Source organism: Camelina sativa, chromosome 10 (genome assembly GCF_000633955.1).
Source record: "Camelina sativa cultivar DH55 chromosome 10, Cs, whole genome shotgun sequence".
In the NCBI taxonomy this organism is placed as follows: Eukaryota; Viridiplantae; Streptophyta; class Magnoliopsida; order Brassicales; family Brassicaceae; genus Camelina; species Camelina sativa.
Window position 1 is genome coordinate 17,185,016 of NC_025694.1, and position 18,692 is coordinate 17,203,707.

General features: G+C 35.7%; 2 protein-coding genes and 1 pseudogene across 2 annotated transcripts; 1 reads left to right on the top strand and 2 right to left on the bottom strand.

The window, feature by feature from the left end:
- On the bottom strand, nt 572-1,774 carry LOC104719181. Its single transcript, XM_010437042.1, has one exon. The coding sequence runs from the start codon at nt 1,149-1,151 to the stop codon at nt 783-785; it is 369 nt and encodes a 122-aa protein (XP_010435344.1). The 5' UTR covers nt 1,152-1,774; the 3' UTR covers nt 572-782.
- Nucleotides 2,900-4,019, top strand: LOC104719182 (photosystem I reaction center subunit XI, chloroplastic-like). The gene is made up of 2 exons (XM_010437043.2): nt 2,900-3,189; nt 3,416-4,019. The coding sequence occupies exons 1-2, from the start codon at nt 3,022-3,024 to the stop codon at nt 3,905-3,907; spliced, it is 660 nt and encodes a 219-aa protein (XP_010435345.1). The 5' UTR covers nt 2,900-3,021; the 3' UTR covers nt 3,908-4,019.
- Nucleotides 4,547-5,593, bottom strand: LOC104720446 (annotated as a pseudogene).

Genomic DNA, 18,692 nt, shown 5'->3' on the forward strand with positions numbered 1-18,692 from the left:
TTCGGGTCGGTTTGGGTTACAAATTTTAGAACCCGATTAGTACCCGAACTACCGGGTACCCGAAAAAATATAATTAAATTTAAATAAATTTAGTTAAATTTTGACTTACATAACAAAATATTTTAGATATTTTGATTATTTTTGATATTTAGGTATAAAACTAAATGAAATATTCAAAATTATAATTATAATTTTGGGGTAATTGCATTATATTAATGATAAATATTATAAATATGTTTATATGTTCGGGTTTAATGGGTACCCAAACGGGTACTGGGTATTACCCGATCCTAACCCGTACCCACGAGTATTAGAAAATAGAACCCAATAGAGTTTTATAGGAAAATCCATACCCAACCCGAACCCGGTTATTCGGGTCGGGTTCCGGGTTGGGTATTCGGGTACGGTTTTTATGCCCAAGCCTATTTCAAACTATTTATTTATTTGAGGCATTAATTTTTTTTTTGAGTCATTCATTTTTTTATTGGTAACCAAATTATAAGCGGTTGAATCTCCAATGGCCTTTTTTTTTTTTTTTTTTTTAACAAAAAGGTTCTTTCTTAAAAGGAAATCATGAACCAGACACATCACTTTGTGCTCTTAGATTCAATCCAACAAATAACTCACATTGATAGTCTAGCAAGAGAGGAAGAAGATATACACTGACAGAATTACCAATGAAAAAGACTAGTTCTACATTTACTATTAAGTCATCGGTACCAAGAGATAGGAGTAGAGTTGGTCTGGGGAAGTTGTGGTACCATACAATGAAGTTGTTGCTGCTACTGCTGCCACTGATGCAACCCTCCCACCAGCTGCGGCTGCTGCTGTGGCAGCGATGCTTCTTCCATCAACTCATCCTCACCATCTAACTCAGTGATCTCTGTCGCAGGCGGTTCCTCAAAGGACTGGAACTGGAATGAGTCCCAGCAAACAACCGCCTGCTGCTTGTTTTTTTCGTCTTCATCATCATCACATAATAGATCATCAGTTACCACTGCATCATGCAAAAATCTATTTTTAAGCCCTGAAACCAAGTCAGTATCAACAAAAAGGTGAGGAGGTTGATGATGATATTGCTGGAGAGGCTTATAAAGAACAATAGCTCTCTCTTCGTTAACCGGAACCGATTTGATTTCATCTTCCTCCATAATCGGTGGCAAATCCAAATCCTGAATACAAAGACATCATCAACATCATCATCCGAGTAATCAATCAATTAATCACAAACTAGGCTAGGGACAGAGGAAGCATCAGTCCTGTGCAACAAACACATCAATTAGATCCATTACTCAGAAAGCCAAGGATTACTGTTGTTTTGTTGATGGGTCATGGAACTCTCCTAATGATTGTGCAGGAATTGGCTGGGTTTTATACAACAGAAATGCACAAATTATTCTCAGAGGCAGGGCGTCCATTAGCCCTATGAGTGCACCTCTAGAAGTTGAAGCTGAAGCATTAAGAATGGCGGTTCTTCATATTAACAGGTTGGGATATACCAAGGTTACCTTTTGTGATGATGCGGAGACCTTATATCATCAGATTAATCATCGACATCACCAGGCTGCTCAAACTACCTTGTCGACCCTTTTAAGGGATATTGAGAACATCACTCGTTTATATGAAGCTATACATTTTGTTAAAATCCCACGATCTATAAATGATGTAGCTGATGGCCTAGCAAAGCAAGCTCGAATACAACAACCAGGCTTTGTAATATCATGGAACCATGTAAATCGACTTTTGTGGAATGTAATGTTATATTGCCGACAAAAAAAAAAAGAATCTCCAATGGCCTTATATTTGAGTACCAAAAAAAGTTTTTTTTTGATATATTATTTAGTTTTAAATAAGGTTATTTAAAACTTAATGTTAAAATCTATATTAATATTTTTGCAGCAGTTTTTGCTCAAAAATCAGTTTTGGAAAGTTTTTACATTTAATGTCATTTAATTTTTATATTCATATCCAAATAAGTTTAGTTAATTCTCTCTACTATCCTTATAACCAAACAAAATCAAAATATTTTAAATATCCATACATATAATATTCTATAATTAATATAAATATTTAGAAGATTTATTCCATACAAAAAAAAATTATTCTCCTATCATCTTTTTTATTTTAAAATTTAAATGTAGTGAATCATCATATAATACATAAAGTTGATATAATATATATTTTTCCTGCATATATTGTGATTTAAATTTTTTTAAACGAACATATATTACTCAATTAATATAAAAAGTGTGTGTTCAACATAAATATATCGTAAATTTACCGTATTTAGTAAATTATAGAAGTTTAAGAAGTTTATAATTTATAACTGATATATCTAAACTTAATAAAAAGTTTAAAATAATAAATATTTAAACATATTAAATTTTCAAAATAATACAAACGAGTTATATTACATGACGGGTTATATGATATTACATGATTGAATTGATGATACTAAAAAATAAAATATCATTAATATGATACTTCGATACAGGTTACATCCTTATTTTACTATTTTAAGAACACCATATATCGAATCAAACTGATTTAATTAAGATTGCATTAAAAAACGTTATTGTGTTGTATACCACGAATTATATACTAAATCATTAAAATTAACAAAAAAGTACATTAGCAAAATTAGTATTAAAATAGTACATTAAAAAACAAAAAAAAACTTATACGGCGGGTTATAATATAGTTATCTTGTACAGTATAATACTCTTAAGGGTTATATTAATTAAAGACATATTTTTCACAAAGATATTATAAAATAGTTAATTTAAAAAAAAAAATGCTGGGGGCGAAGTGGATAAGATAACATCCAATGAGACTCAGATACATCAAACACATATACGCTTAAGAGCCACAACAATCTCAAGAACCAGATCCTCTGTCCTGCCACATCAGCAAACGCAATCTCAAGTTTCGTAGATTGCTTTATTTCTTCATCACATACTGATCTCACACTCGATTTTATTTTATTTTCATAAAAAGAAGAACACAACTAAGAACAAACCAATGGCAGCGAGTGCATCTCCAATGGCCAGTCAGCTAAGGAGCAACTTCTCCTCCACTTCTCTAGCGAAGCGCCTCGCCGTTCCCAAGGGAATCTCCGGCGCTCCTTTTGGTGTTTCTCCAACCAAAAGAGTCTCTTCCTTCACCGTCCGAGCTGTTAAATCCGACAAGGTATATTTTTATTAATCATCGGACACAAAGTATAAATTAACTCATCATGTGACATACAATAGTACCACTAGTTTCGTAGATTGGCCATATTCTAGTTTATGTTTCGTTATTATCTATAAAAGTCTTTGATGATTCTATAGAATGGCACTTGTAGGAGTTAAAAAGAATAACATATGCAATAGTGATTTATGTATAGTGGTCTAACAATTAGTATACAAATTGGCAGCCAACGTTCCAAGTGGTTCAACCAATCAATGGTGATCCGTTCATCGGAAGCTTGGAAACTCCCGTGACATCTAGTCCCTTGATCGCGTGGTACCTTTCCAACCTCCCTGGCTACCGCACTGCTGTCAACCCGCTCCTCCGTGGTGTCGAAGTGGGTCTAGCCCATGGTTTCTTCTTAGTGGGTCCATTCGTCAAGGCTGGTCCATTAAGGAACACTGTTTACGCTGGTCAGGCCGGCTCTTTAGCCGCGGCTGGGCTTGTCATCATCCTCAGCATGTGCCTCACCATTTACGGAATCTCTTCTTTCAAGGAAGGAGAGCCGTCGATCGCACCGAGTTTGACTTTGACTGGGCGGAAGAAGCAGCCTGACCAGCTTCAAACGGCTGAGGGATGGGCTAAGTTCACAGGAGGGTTCTTCTTTGGTGGGATCTCTGGGGTGACTTGGGCTTACTTCCTTCTTTACGTTCTTGACCTTCCTTACTTCGTCAAGTGAATGTAGATCAAATTATGAGTGTACCCTTCAACTCTCTTGCATCATTGTTTTTACTCTTGTCTTGATCAAGAACCTTGAAACTCAGGATTATTAATATATATTACTCTTTCTTCATCTTATTGACATTAATTTATATTTGCCTAATTGCCTTGAAAATGCTCTAAATCAACTTCATGATATGTTGATGATACTAAACACATCTCGAACAAACATGTATAATCCATAATTGTAAATGATATAATCCATAATTTAAACATGGAACGTTGAGAAAACGTTAGATAATGAAATATTACACTTATTATTCGTACTAACAACACTCTTGTTCGACAACATATAAAAGAAACTATGACAAATAGGAAGATAAGCACCATCTCCAACCATACTTCTGAGTCATTTGTAAACTAAAGACTGTTGTCATTTTTGAACTGAAGTCGTGACATGAGTGGAAGTGAAATGCCCTCTACACAACTTGATAGTCTTAAAGCAACCCTTTTACACCAAAATTAGGCAAAAACAAACGAGCATCCTTAAAAAGTATTGTCGAGGAAGCAGTAAGATATTCAAACACTTGGACCACAATACCGCTTCGCATATGGTAGATGCGAATACCGTTATTGTAATAATCATAGCATAGACTAATCACTTGTATCTACGAAATTGATCGTTACTAAAATAGATGCAATTTTTCATAACTTTCCTTTCACCATCAATCCAAGATCTAAAATCAATGTTTCTCTCTTTAGAGACTTTGATCATTTGCCATTTTGACGATTTGGGATCCATCTTGTAGACGGTCGTCGTAGGATATCGTTTCACCTGATCAACAATAATCAAAACTTCTCCAGACAAAGTCACAGCGAGCTTGTAATGACACTTTCCAAGGAGGGGATAATCATCATACCGCATAAATCGAAATGTTGCACATTCCACTGGAGAATCACTACCGGAGAAATCGAGAACAGTTATCCTTCGAGTAACACTAAGAAGGTAAAGCTTCCCTTCTTTAAACACCATATCGATGCAGCCTCGATTCTTTAAAGGTTGAAACGCTTTCCAGCTATTGCTGTCGTTATCTCCTTTCTTGTGATATGCAAAAAGGCTACCAATATTCCAAACAACCAAGTAATCTTTGCTTTCTTCATCTACCCACAAAACCGCATTGCATATTCCAATATCGCTGACATCGGTTGGTTCTAGAGATGGAAGAGGGATCCTCACACGAGTAAACAGATTCAAAAGATGAAACTCAAATCTATGGTCTAGCATAAGGAACAAACTACCAGAAATGGCCAAACAACGACTCCTAGATAAATCAAACCCGAGATCTCTTACTATGTAAGTTTTCTTTTCGTGAGGATCGTACAACTTACATGAATCGTTGTTGGTTTCCACATGTTCGTTTGGAAAGAGGATGATCCATGGAGTTGTTGGATTTTTTACACTGATGCATGACTTCGAAGCCAAGTACCATCCTGAAGAAATGCAACTGGCTCAATGAAAATTGACAAAGCTCAAGCGCTCCAAGATCAATCTAATCAGGTCCAGGATAAGGATCGGCTGGTTTGAATCGTATTTGCATGTCATTTCCTTGGAATCGCTTATCTCCTTCTTATGTGTCAATAGTGATAGCCAAGTAAAAACCCTAGTTACATAATAATACCATCTCCATTGGGTGAGACTCTCCATTAAAACCCTAGTTACATAGGAGGACGCTTCCCTTTTGTGTTTTATCTATTCATAATCAACAATTATTGTTTATCTAATAAATTTTCTGGTTACATTTTGACAGGTAAATAAAAATCATAGTATTGACCTAGATAATCTGTTTTGCTTTATTGATATTTGATAATTTTTTTTGTATTGTTTTGTATTAGCATTAGTCATAATGATCACGGTTTTTTCCGGCAAAAACAAATTTCATTAAAATGAAAGAGTTATTACAAATACATATACTGAATTATTGTACCATTATTTTCCAACTTCATATTAGACATAGTGGCACCAAAACTTTCGTAACATGGTCTTTCTAAAATATTTCGACGTCTTTGTAATTTTCTTCAACAATACCACATATATTTTTATTGTATCAAGTACCCGATCCTCTCTTGGTAATAGGTTTCCATCTAATAATAACCAATGCATTTCTCATCTACCAAATTTTCTCAATACCAATCAAATATTGTCTCTAATATTTAACCAGAACCATATAATAACTCGACATCTCAATGCAACAGGAGCCAAATTGGTGCGGCCATAATTCCATCACAAAAAATATAATATTTAATGGGAGCAACAATTTGGTTGGATTGGGGAAGTGTAATCACATCATCAAATTCAAGATTAAGATATCTAGTTTTGATTTTCAACCACGTCTTCCAAATACAAAAAGAAATAAGCAGCAAAGGGAAGAGAATAATAGCACCGATGTAGAGAGTTTTTCATCTCTTTGAACATGGAACCGAGATGTCAATATTCGATATAGGCATAAGACGACTTCTGTATGTATGACTAGTCCATAGTGGTATTCCACCATCTTTGATTTTGTAATTTGATCTCCTAGATCCCAAATCTGGATTTGAAAATCCTTGATCGATTTAGAAGTTCATGGTTGATATGCATATATTTCACCATGTTTCACCATAATTTATTTACATCTTTTGCATAATTTACTAGCTAGTTTTGTCATTATTTTGTATTTTAAGCTATGTTTGTGCATTAGAGTAGGATTTGCATTGTTTCATGCATAAACAAGTGATTTGGACCCCACGAAGCATGTAAATGAGCTGAAGAGGCATAGACTGCAACTAGTGAAGCAGGCAAAGGTTGGAACAGAAGAAAACCAAGGTTCAGAGGCGATTCGACCACCACACTAGACCATGTGAGAAGATGGACTCGACCAGTGGAGAAATAGAAGAAGAAGGCACTCGACCATGCACTTGACCGAACACATGGTCAAGCACACCCAAACGCCTAGGTGTTTTGTCTGTTAGCTAATCTAGGGCTTCCCTCTTATCCTATAAATACTCTTTGTACTCTATGGCTGCCCACAAGTCAGAATAGGCATAGAATAATATCTAGTGCCACCTCAAACCTAGTTTTTACCCCTTTTGGGTTTTTTTTTCTGCATCATTAGCCACTTTTGTTCTTGCTTTTCCCAGAATTTTCTTAGTTTGTAATCTTCATAACTTTATGTGTGTTGAGAATCTGGGTTTGATATTTTGTATTAAATTAAAGATTTCTCTTTTATCTTTCTCATCATGTTAGTTTCATCATTTTCTGGGTTTGATTATTTCATCATCATCATGATCTGTTCATCTAAGTCGTGAGCTAGGGTTCTAGAGATGGATTAGGTTGGTTTAGGATTATGGTTGTTTAGATTGATCAAGCTTGTTTGTTTATAGATCTCTTCGAGATTAGGTGTCCTCTATGTTGTTCTTAGACTGAGAGGTTAAGAACAAATCTTAAGCTTCCTTGCATCATACCAATGTTTAGGTTGTTAGATAAAGCTAATACTGGAGATTACTGTGCCTAGCCTAAAATATTAGTTGTCTAGGGTGGTTTTTGACAAATAATGATCTGGATCTTTAAAGCATGTTTAGTATGGTTTCACCAATGAGAGTTGGGTTAGGATGTTACTAAACTTGATTACTTCTGTCATGAGAGTGGATTAGTAAGTCTTTAAGATCACTTTCTAGAGATAGCTCATGTTGATTGAGGTTTGTTGATCATTTTAGATAGCTCATGTTGATTGATATCAACAAGGGTCAGGATTTCGTAAACCTAGTCACCTTAAGAATTCACTATTTTTCATTCTTCAGTTTGTTAATAGGTAGAGATACCGCTTTACTAGATTTTGAGTTTCATATAAGGCATGTCCTAATACCAATATATTAGGATGAATCAGATGATGTTGTTCATTATTGTGGCTGTGATTTGTAAGGCTGTTATTATTCCTTTTCAATAGAGTTAACATTTTTAAGAAAATATGAAGATTTTAGTATTTGTCTCTAATAACTAAGAGATAAGCATTAAAACTCAATATTTTTGTTGATATGAGCAAGGGAAAAAAATTGCACTTTTTCAGTTCGCTTTCACGACCCATATTCTTAGGGACCAATCAGTAACAACAATTACTTTTGGTTGTCCCTTTCACTGCATAAACTTTTGTTGTAGAAACTTTAACTGTATAAATTATCATTAATCGTTAACTGTTAAAATACGATTGGTAATAAAAAAGTATAGAAACTGTGACTGTTTTATTTATTACATATTTTATAAATAAATTTTGTGCTAAAAATCAATTTATGTGTCAACATAATAAATTTTATTTAAAATAAAAGTTTAAAGAAATAGTAAAATTCATTAACAACAAATAAAAAATAATTAATCCATATAAATATATGGTTAGGTTTGTAGATCGAACAACCATCACTCAAATGTAATTGATAATGGTTTATGATGGGGACGCCAACCTAATTTGCCCTTCAAAAGGGAAATTTTTTTCTCACATGCCCAATTTAATCTGTTGTGCCCAAAACAATGGTTGATTACCACTCTATCCTTACTGATTTGAATTAGAAAAAAATAAAATTAAAAAACAATAAAAACCAACAGAAAAGAAACAGTTGTTGGAGAAATTTAATTTCCTCCGTTATTACCGTATCTGCTTCTTCTTTCCTCTGTTTTGTGTAGAAAAACAATCCGGCGAGAGGTGAAAGAGAATATTGAGCACTAGTTTTTTTTGTTTAATACATTCTGGTTCTCGTTCCGTTTTGTCTCCACCTAAAGCTTTTCTATCTCCGTCCGATTCAGCTCTGGTCCAGTAATAAAAGTGAATCGAATATTGTATTTTTGAATTGTAGTTTTTTTTTTGCGAATTTTAGTGTTTGGATAGCACACAGTCGATTGGTAATAACAAAAATTAGTTGCATTATGAAATTAGGGCTGTTAAATCGTGTTGAATCAAGGAAATGGTGAAATCCGATTTTGAAAAACCCAGAAATTGTAGGAGAAAGGATAACTGGTACAAATGGTGTAACTGAGACATAGTGGTACAAATGGTACAAGTGGTATAACTATGGTAGCCATTTTGTAAGTGTTTTTTTAGTAACACGATTGTAATTGTAATTACATGAGGCGATGAAAAGCAACATACAAATTGATTATGGAGGCGATGAAAAGCAACTGTGGATAAATGGGCAAGATGCTATTTCAAGGGAGAGAAGTACAACATAGACACAAGCAATGCGTGTGAATCACTTAACAATACGTTTAAACTGCAAGGAAGTATTACCTATTACCTATGATTGATGCAGTATTGGAAATTTATTTTGAATGGTTTAACGTCCATAGAAAAGACGCATGTGAAGCAGGACCCAAAAAGAAATTGGTGCCTTTTGTAGAGAACGTCATTCATAAGCTATGCCCGAAAGCAAGACCTTTGGTGGTATTCGAGCTTAATAGCTACGAACTTGAATACAATGTTACCGGATCCGATGATAAGACTTTTTACGTTAACTTGAAGAGCAAAAGTTGTTCTTGCAAATGTTTTGATATAGACAAATATCCTTGTATCCATGCAATTGTCGCGGCCGGAAACTTTGTGGGAAATACAAGGAGAACATCGAGCATCGCAATGCATGACCTATGTTTGCATTACTACTGGCTTAACTCGTGGGTCGTGGCATACTGCAGAACCATTTTACTTGTCCCGTATGTTTCAACTTGGAGTATTCCGGATGAAATAAAAGAAAGATGCGTCTTGCCGCCGAAGTACACATCAAAACCGGGAAGAAATCAAGAAACCCGGTTTCCATCCACAGGAGAAAGTCGTCGAAAACGGAGGAACAAGTACCAGCCTGGGGTAGACTTGGATAGATTCTTGCAGCTTGACAGTCCTGGACATGAGACATAAGACTATTGGGATGACTATTGTTGTGTTCGTATTTGGATTTTTAAGACGTAAGACTATTGTTGTGTTGTATTTTGTAGTTTTAGGACGAAAGACTACTTGCATGTTGTGTTGTGTTGTGTTGTGTTGATTTCCCAACAATCGCAACTATTTTATGAACAGGTCCGATGAATTTTTAAGGAGTGGAACCAGCAGGTATAACTACGTATAATTAGGTATAACTATGTCAAAATTTACAATGAATTATATATAATTTAAAGTATTTATTAAATTATATATGTTTAATTATAAAACATGGTAATTTATAAAATTACAGAGAAATTTTTATTGGATTTACTATATTGGAGTTAATCAGGAAAAATATATATATATATATATATATATATATGAGATACATAAAACACTTCTAATAACATAGTGTATAGTTACTCTAAATTATGTCCATCAATGTATGGAACTGGTGAAAACTATGATGTCATGATTACTAAATGATTAAAACCTCTAACATAGTAATTAATATTAGAAAATCAACTGTCCAACTACATCGCATTTATTTAACCCAACGTCCAACTACAAAATTTACAAAATCCTGGAAAGTACAACTATGAGTACATACGTCCAACTGAATAACTAGGGGATAACTATATACACAAATCCTAGTAGAAATCTCACGTGCGCCGTCTTTTGTGACCACGTGCGCCGCAATCCTGAAAATAATATAATTATATTAAAACTCAAACCCAACTTTCCTTTAAGTTTCTCTTTTTCTTTCTATTTCCTTTGTTGTTTCTTTTGAACTTTTTCTTCTTCTCAGCTCTCGTTCTCTCTCCAGTTCCGTCGAGACACACAACCACTGCCGCCGATTTCAAGTGCAATTCCACCGTTGCAACTGATTTCGAGTCAATTTCTCCACTGAGCATAAGCTAATTTCATGGAATTCTATTTTTGGAAAGTAGATCTAGGGTTTCTGGAAACATAGTTGTACCTGTTTAGAGCATAGTTGTACCTGTTTCCAATACAGTTGTACCTGATTAGAACAAGTTGTACATGTTTACAATTTGTTTAGAACCAGATTTATGGAGTCCATAAACAAAAACCTGGATCAATAGCAACCTTAAATCCCAAAACAACACACTTCCATTATCCTAGTCAGAAACATAAACAAATAGACTAAGAGTTATATGAGTTTGACCAAAAGCACACACAAGCAATAAGTTTTCACTTCTTCTTTCTCCCTCGCTTCGCCTCAGCGGTATAAGGAGGTTGGGTCCATATTGATGGGACTACTTCACGCTTTTTAGCTGGTTTGTCATCCTCATCGTCATCCTCATCTCTTTTCTTCTTCTTCTCTTTCTTCTTCTCGCTACACGTCCCTTTACTCTTCTTGGCCTTCTTCTTCTTGTTATGCACATCTTCTTTAACAGCCTCAGTCTCTGCCGTCTCCTCCTCAACAGCAGTCCCTAATTTGAAAGGCTAATTATAACCACCACAAGACAAACAAATTGAAAACCTTTAAAAGTAAAGAAACAACATACCCATTGTAGTATCTCCACCGTAAACAACCATATCTTGGGATGTGTCACCTCCACTTGGACCAGCAAACACATTCTCCTCATATGCCATTGGAGACACATTCTCCTCAGAATATCTTCTTCCTCTCTCCAATTAGGTGAGCTCTCCACATATAAACAACCGGATCAATAAAACTAACACCCGCATCAACAACATCTTCTTCTACTACACGCGACAACCAAATCTTTAACAGCAGCCTTACCAAAAACCCTTTTCGCCCACTTTAAATCTTTATCAGAGACAGTCTCACTTGGATCATAACCCTCGGGGTACTCACTGCAATCAAATTTGGTTAATAGTGCATGCTCTCTAATGGAGTACCTAATCGGCACTCCATTAACCACAAACCAGCATTCACTATCAATCTCCGTTTTGGCAGTGTGAAGCAAGAGCATCAAGAAGCCTTGAGACATGTGGTTTCCTTGTCTAGGCATGTGGAATACATGCCTAAACTGTGAATGATCCTCAAACCATTGCACTTCATCAAATGGTTTCATAAAATCCAACGTATCCTTCAGCCGACACCGCAACCCTACCCTAATACTCTTACAGTATTCACTTGGAGCAAAGAACATCCCCACTGGCTCCATTGGTTGCTCATCATCATCACTTTCCTGAAAATTCATACACATACTTAACATTACTTTTTAGTTGGACGAGTTATACTAGTTGTCCCAAATCAAAATTTCAAATTGCAAACACAAATATCATCACCTTAACGGATTTCTAACAATACCATCAAACCCTAAACATTTAAAGTTGTACTATAAGTTCTAAATCAGTTTTCAAGTCAATTTCAAACATATCATACCTCAGATTCCTTATTTCCCTCTTCTCCCTCTTGATTAATGTGTTCCTCTTCTTCACTACCACGATTTTCCGCTTCAAATTCCTGAAAATTCATACACAAAATTCTATTTAATAAGTTATACAAGTTGTCCCAAACGTTACACAAAAATCTAACTTGTTCTAATTCAATTTTCATCTCCATTTCAAAAAAATCATACCTGAGATTCCTGGTTTCCGTCTTCTTCGTCTTCTTTACTACCAAGATTTTCCTCTTCTACACCTTCTTCAAGGTTCTCTTCATCACAACGCTTATCATCTTCCTCACCAATCGGTTGCTTAGGGAGAATTGTCTCACTGTCACTCTCAATTGAAGATGGTGGACTAACTAGCTTTACAGGACCCTTTCTTTTGGATACCATTTTCCCTTGCATCACAACAAAATCACAAAATCCGGTTATAAAGTCTTCAAATTGGATCGTTTATTGTTTACAAGTTTCTAACTAAACTCTCCAACTCAATTCCAATTGAAACATGCAAGTAATTCGTCACTTAAAATCACTCCGGCGACAGCAGTTACTATGGCGGCGTGTATGGACTTCGACGGCAGTTCCTACGGCGGTGATTTGAGATTTAGCTAACGGCGCCGTTAACAAACACTTGAACGATTCAAGGATTCGCGACGGAGGAGGAGAGAATGGCGGCGTTGTTAAACAGGTGGTGACTCGCCGGAGCTACTCTTCTGAATCGGCGGCGAGAGTTTCTCTACACAGCGGCGAGACTTCTTCTCTTTTCTTTCTACGGTTTTACCCTACTATTATTAGGGTAAAAATGTGTTGGATCCGTTGGATCCTGGGTGGATGGGTCGGGTTTACGGATCCCATGGTTGGGTTATGTAAATTTTTAAAATTTCTTTGGTTTTTTGATATTTTGTTAATTTTTTCTTTTTAAAAATAATTGTCAAAAATTCTTATTTTCCATAGAGGGCATATTTGATTACCTTTTGGAAAAGGAGGGCAAATTAGCTATTGATCCTTATGATGGTCACTAATACAATATAGTTATGAAAAATGGATATCAAAATAACAAAAAAAAGTTAATGTTAAATTATACACCTATGGGGAATAAAATTAGAAAAAAACACATAATTTTATTTTATTTTTTTCTACAGTCTAAAAAAGTCTCACATTTGTAACTTTAAAAATCGAATGTACATCGATAAACAAAAAGTGAGCAGTTAGACTTCAAAAACTGTTAGAAACAAATAAAGTTCTAAAAACATGATTGGTAACTTTTTTGCTGTTAAAACTTTAAATTAAATCTAAAAAATTTAAATTATCTCCAAATTAGTCCTTTAATCTTCTTTTATTCAATCTAACTTAGTTCCCCGGTTTACATAAATTTACAGAATTTGACATAGATTTTTTTATTTATTTTTCAAATTATTTTATAATTTACTTTAAAAATACTGTTTGAATATATTCAAAGATACTTTTTAATATCTATATACATTTGCATGTACACAAATATAAAATATATATATGACGCTAATAAATCTAAATTATATATGTATATACATATATTTATAATTAATACAAAATGACATTGTTTTAAAAAAAATTATAATCATAGACATTTTCATTAATTATTTTATCACATAGTTTTAAAAAAAAAAAAAAATTGCTTTTTACCCAAAAAAAATTCACTTGATTATTGCAAAACATTACTCCATCTCTCCATACCCCTATATAACTTCATCGCTCTGTAAACATATTCCATAATCAAAATCTCAAACATCTATAAGAAATTGAAATACAATTATATAGAAAGAATTCATTATGGTTTCATGACATGAAATTCATTACAATAGTGTTCATGGCCTTCGCTCTGTCGTTTCTTGCTCTAACCAAAACAACAATTTTGGGGGGCTGAAGTGAGAGCAGCATGTGTTGTGGCAGGTCTTCAAATATGCAAGTTGGTAGTAACAACCGAAAACCCACATTCAAAAGAATGTTGTGCAAAACTGAAAGAACAACAATCATGTTTATGTGATTCTTGAAAGATCCATCGGTTGGTAAGTATATTAAAGCTGCAAAAGAGGTTAAGCGGCTTGTGATTGTAACATCTGCGAAGCAAAAATTGGGTTTTTGGTAGGGGTGTCGATCGACACTTCTTGTGGTGTCGGTCAACACCGTGCGCGGTTGGTCAAATCGGTTCGATTTTAATTCTTCGGTTTGCGTGGTTGGTTAGAGGAAGCCCTAAACTCGACTATAAATTGGAAAAGTCGAGTTCTTCTTCTTCTTCAGCCGTTTCGTTACAGAGAGAAGAAGAAAGAGAGAGAACCTTTCAGTGAGTTCTTGTGAGGTTCCTTGCTTGTTTTTGTGATATTTGTGCTTGGGGAGTGAGATCTAGGCTAATGAAGTGAAATGAGCTTGTTGTGGAGCTTTCTGATCGTGGGTTGTCGATTTTCTCATTGATTGGCAAAGGTGAGTGCATGACCATGGCTTATCTAAGTTAGGATCTCTATTTCTGTGATTTTGTGTGTTGTGTGGTTGTTTCTTTGGTTGTTTGTGAATTTTTCGTAGCTCCTGAGGCTTAGATTCGTTCCTAGGATCGTGTGGGACAAAAAGGAGAAGCTTGGAGGCGAGATTCACAGGTTCTGTTCGAAGGAAATCGCTGCTCTGCATCGATGTCGGTCGACACCAACGCGAGGACGGCCCAAGGACTTGGCGAGCGTCGGTCGACACCATGTGGAGGTGTCGGTCGACACTGTTAGGTTTTTGGGAGTGTAGAGCCGGTGTCAGTCGACATCAATATGGTGTCGGTTGACACCCTTCTGCAGGGACCGATTTATGTCGTGTTGCTTTTTGCATGTTTCCTGGTTTGTTTTATTGTTGTTGTTTGTAGCATGAGAGATCTTATTGCTTGTGTGTAAAACCTAGAAGATGGAAAGATTACCTCACTAAGTATTTCGGGTAATACTTACGCCTCTCTTTTGTGTTGTGGCGCATGTAAATGTAAAGTGTGATCGTAGGATCAAGGCTATGAAGAGGAGGATGTTCTAGAGGCTCGGTTGTTTGCTTTTTGTCTTTCTTAGGATGCTCGAGTTGAACTTAGTGGTATAGAATGGATGTTAGGAATATTGGTTTCATTATTAGTTATGTTTTGGGTTATTGTTGGAAATGATGTTATGTTATTTATTTGCTGGTTATTGATTACTGGAGTTGATATATTTGTTATCCGCTGTTATTGAAGATTGGGGTAGGTTGCTAGTGAGTATGGGATCACTAGATACCATATTATAAAAAAAAAATGGGTCGGTATTTCAATGATATAACAGAATCTATAATGTTATATTCTTCGAAATTATAGTTGATATTGAAAGTTTATCATGCCAAGATTATTGACCTGATTCAATAAAGTGTTTGTTTCTCTATATTTCTCGTTATTGTCGATGCTCAAAATTCAATATCTACTTGTGTTTTACTCTTTAGTAGAGTATGATTTTCATGTCTGATTTTTCTCATATTGTCAAGGGTTAGATGTCGTTACACTAGTCCTCTTGAAAATAGGAATTCGATCTTTCATTGGGATTAATTATTGATTTAGAGTTTTATGGGAGAAACTTGTAAATTGGGAATTATTTTCCTGCTTTATGATTTTAGACATTTTTAGGATATGGAACATGACTGTTATGCTCTTGTCTTTTATAGCTTCTCCTTCATTCTTCTACCGATCACAACCTTTTTCTTCTTTCGATCAAAACCTTTGCTTCCTCTCCCGACCATTATCCTCGCTTTCTCGGCCATAATCCTTGCTTCTAACCATCAACATTATCTCTGCCACTCAAAAGTCGAAACACAACTCCTTTGCCTTCGAAACATCAATCACCAACACCATCTCTGATCCAATGAGTTCAATGATTTCAATTAATTTCTTTTTAAATAAAAGAAACTAAACCATAAGTACATAATATCTAATGAACCCAAGGACTCCAATCACAAACATCATTTGATCTCATCGTCACCACCATCAGATCCATTGTTTTTCGTTTGGGTTTGACAAACACAAACCAAAAAATCCAAACCAAAAAAGAATATTAAGGCAAAAATGTTTTTGTAAGTAAATATAACTGCTAAATTTCAATCCTAACACTACAAGAAAACACGTCTTTTGCGATGGACAAATATATCGCGAATCCCTCGCAAATCGACAAAAGCGAGAAATTTGCGAGGAAAGTCCGTTCCTCGCAAATCGGTCAACATTGCAATTCCCTCGCAACTTTTGCGAGGAATTGTTGTCCCTCGCAAATCCCACGCATTTTGCGAGGAACTATTTTTCTAGCAACATCCTAGCAATTTTGGATCTAGTAAATCCCTCGCAAATTTGCGATGCTTTTGCAATTAAAATTTCCGTTGCACATTATAATAACGGTGCAAATTGTAAAAAAAAATTAGAATTTTCATTTTGGTAAGCTTCATTAAATTAAACCTGTAATTAAAATTAAACCTAGAATTATAATTTAACCTTATACTTAAGCAAATTAATGCTGTAATTAGAAGTACTAAGTTTACAATAACAAAACATAATAACCGATTTTGTTCTACACAAAAAATAGATATGAGAGGATAAAGAGTACTAAGTACTAAGTTTACAAAACAAGTTCATCAGTGTTTACTGTCCGGTGGTTCCATCTCCGGTGGTTCCATCTCCAGTGGTTCCATCTCCGGTGGCAGGTCTGGCCGGTGAATCTTCTCGGCGAAATCTAGCAGCAAACTCTGGATCTTTAGATGCAAGATAATCAAAGTATGCATCATAACTATGCATCTTCTCTGAATTTTCTTGCATCTTTTGTGCATTGGCCTGTAGTTGAGTTGCCTGAGTTGCAAGAACAGCTTCGGCAGCAGCAAGCTTCGCAGCTAGAACAAGTGGATCTTCAGAAGGAGGAGGCGGTTGAACAATCTGAGCTGAAGATGCTTCTGCTTGCATGTTACCAACACCATATATCCGGTTCTTTTTCTTTGGAGCAACCTGCGAACAAAACATATAGACACCATAAGTGTTTACACAAACACAAACATTAACATAAACAATGAAGCATGTTTTACCTCGGCATAAATTTGGTTCTTCACAATTAGTGATAACCCACCAGAAGCACTACTCTCCATGTTATCCGCTGATATTAGGGAAGACTCAGCTTCAGCTATCTTTGACGACACTTCATTGAACACCTTCTCAGACAGTCCATCAACAAACGACCCATCAGGTTTCCTATGAGTATCTTCTAGTACTCGCAGGAAATCAGGTAGTGGCTCACCAGTACTCTCAGACTAAAAACAGAGAAATCAAACAACTATATTACTATATTGTATATATGATATGATTAATGAACTTGTGTTAAACATAGATACTTACAAGCTTTCGTGCTCGGGCTTTAAAAGAGGTCTGACCAGAACGGTGCTTATGTATTCCGGTGCCATCAGGATCACTATAGCGAGCATTACGGCTATTGATACTCTTTGCTTCTGATTTTGGTTCACACCAAAAGTTGACCAAGCCATCCCATACAGTAGGATCAAGCCACCGCGGCATTGCGTCATTACCTTTCTTCCTCCACTTACCCTTCCACCGAGACACTTGATCACTCATCCGGGTCTTCAACTTCTTTTCAAACTCAGCTCTAACTCTTCCATTGATGGACGCATCCCAATTATATGTTTGCTTGTAAAGACATAAAATGAATCAGAAACAGAATCAGAACCAAATTCGAATGATAAACACACAAAATCTGTAATTTAAACACAACAACAATTTGTAACTTACCGCAAAAGTTTCAAACCACCGGTTTACAACCGGACCTGGTGTTTGGGTCCAATTGGCATGAGCTGATTTGAAATCTCTTTCAAAAATGGCCCGGACAGTAGCAGCAACCGAAGAATCCTGGTCAAACCTACAAAACATAAGATAAAAGGAATTAGGATCATTGAAAATACAAAACATAAAGATAAACTATATGTTAGATACATAACATTCTCACCAAATAGTACCCGGAGGTCGCTTAGGATCCAGTTTTGGTAAGCCAGCACGCCCGGGACTTGCAAGTAACTCTTCCAAAGTGAAAAACACTTGAGAGGCACTTGCACCGTTGACACACGACGTTGATTGCTGAGGAGGAGGATCATTTTGCTGAGGAGGAAGATCATTTTGCACCGGTGAGGTACCTTGAGAAGAGGCGGTAGAATGTAGCCTTTGAGCAGAGCCAGTAGAGCGTACCCCTCGAGAAGGGACGGGAGGAGATAATCCTTGTGAAGATATGAACCTTGTGTAATGGTTTTGGTTGACAGATCCGTTTTGGTCTCGAGAAGACATCTGAGAAGAGAAGGAGAACATGTAAAAATCATTACCCTAAAATCATTACCCTAAATTAAAAACAAAAATTAAAACCCCTAAAATCGAATCGAAACCCTAATCCCAAAATTAAATCCCCAAAATCGTTACCCTAAACCCAAAATTAAA

What these genes read in the sequence shown, in the direction of transcription:
- LOC104719182 (XM_010437043.2), top strand. Translation starts at nt 3,022, where the DNA reads ATGGCAGCGAGTGCATCTCCAATGGCCAGTCAGCTAAGGAGCAACTTC. An exon ending in GAGCTGTTAAATCCGACAAG is followed by an intron (nt 3,190 to 3,415) that starts GTATATTTTTAT and finishes ACAAATTGGCAG; the next exon opens with CCAACGTTCCAAGTGGTTCA.
- LOC104719181 (XM_010437042.1), bottom strand. Translation starts at nt 1,151, where the DNA reads ATGGAGGAAGATGAAATCAAATCGGTTCCGGTTAACGAAGAGAGAGCT.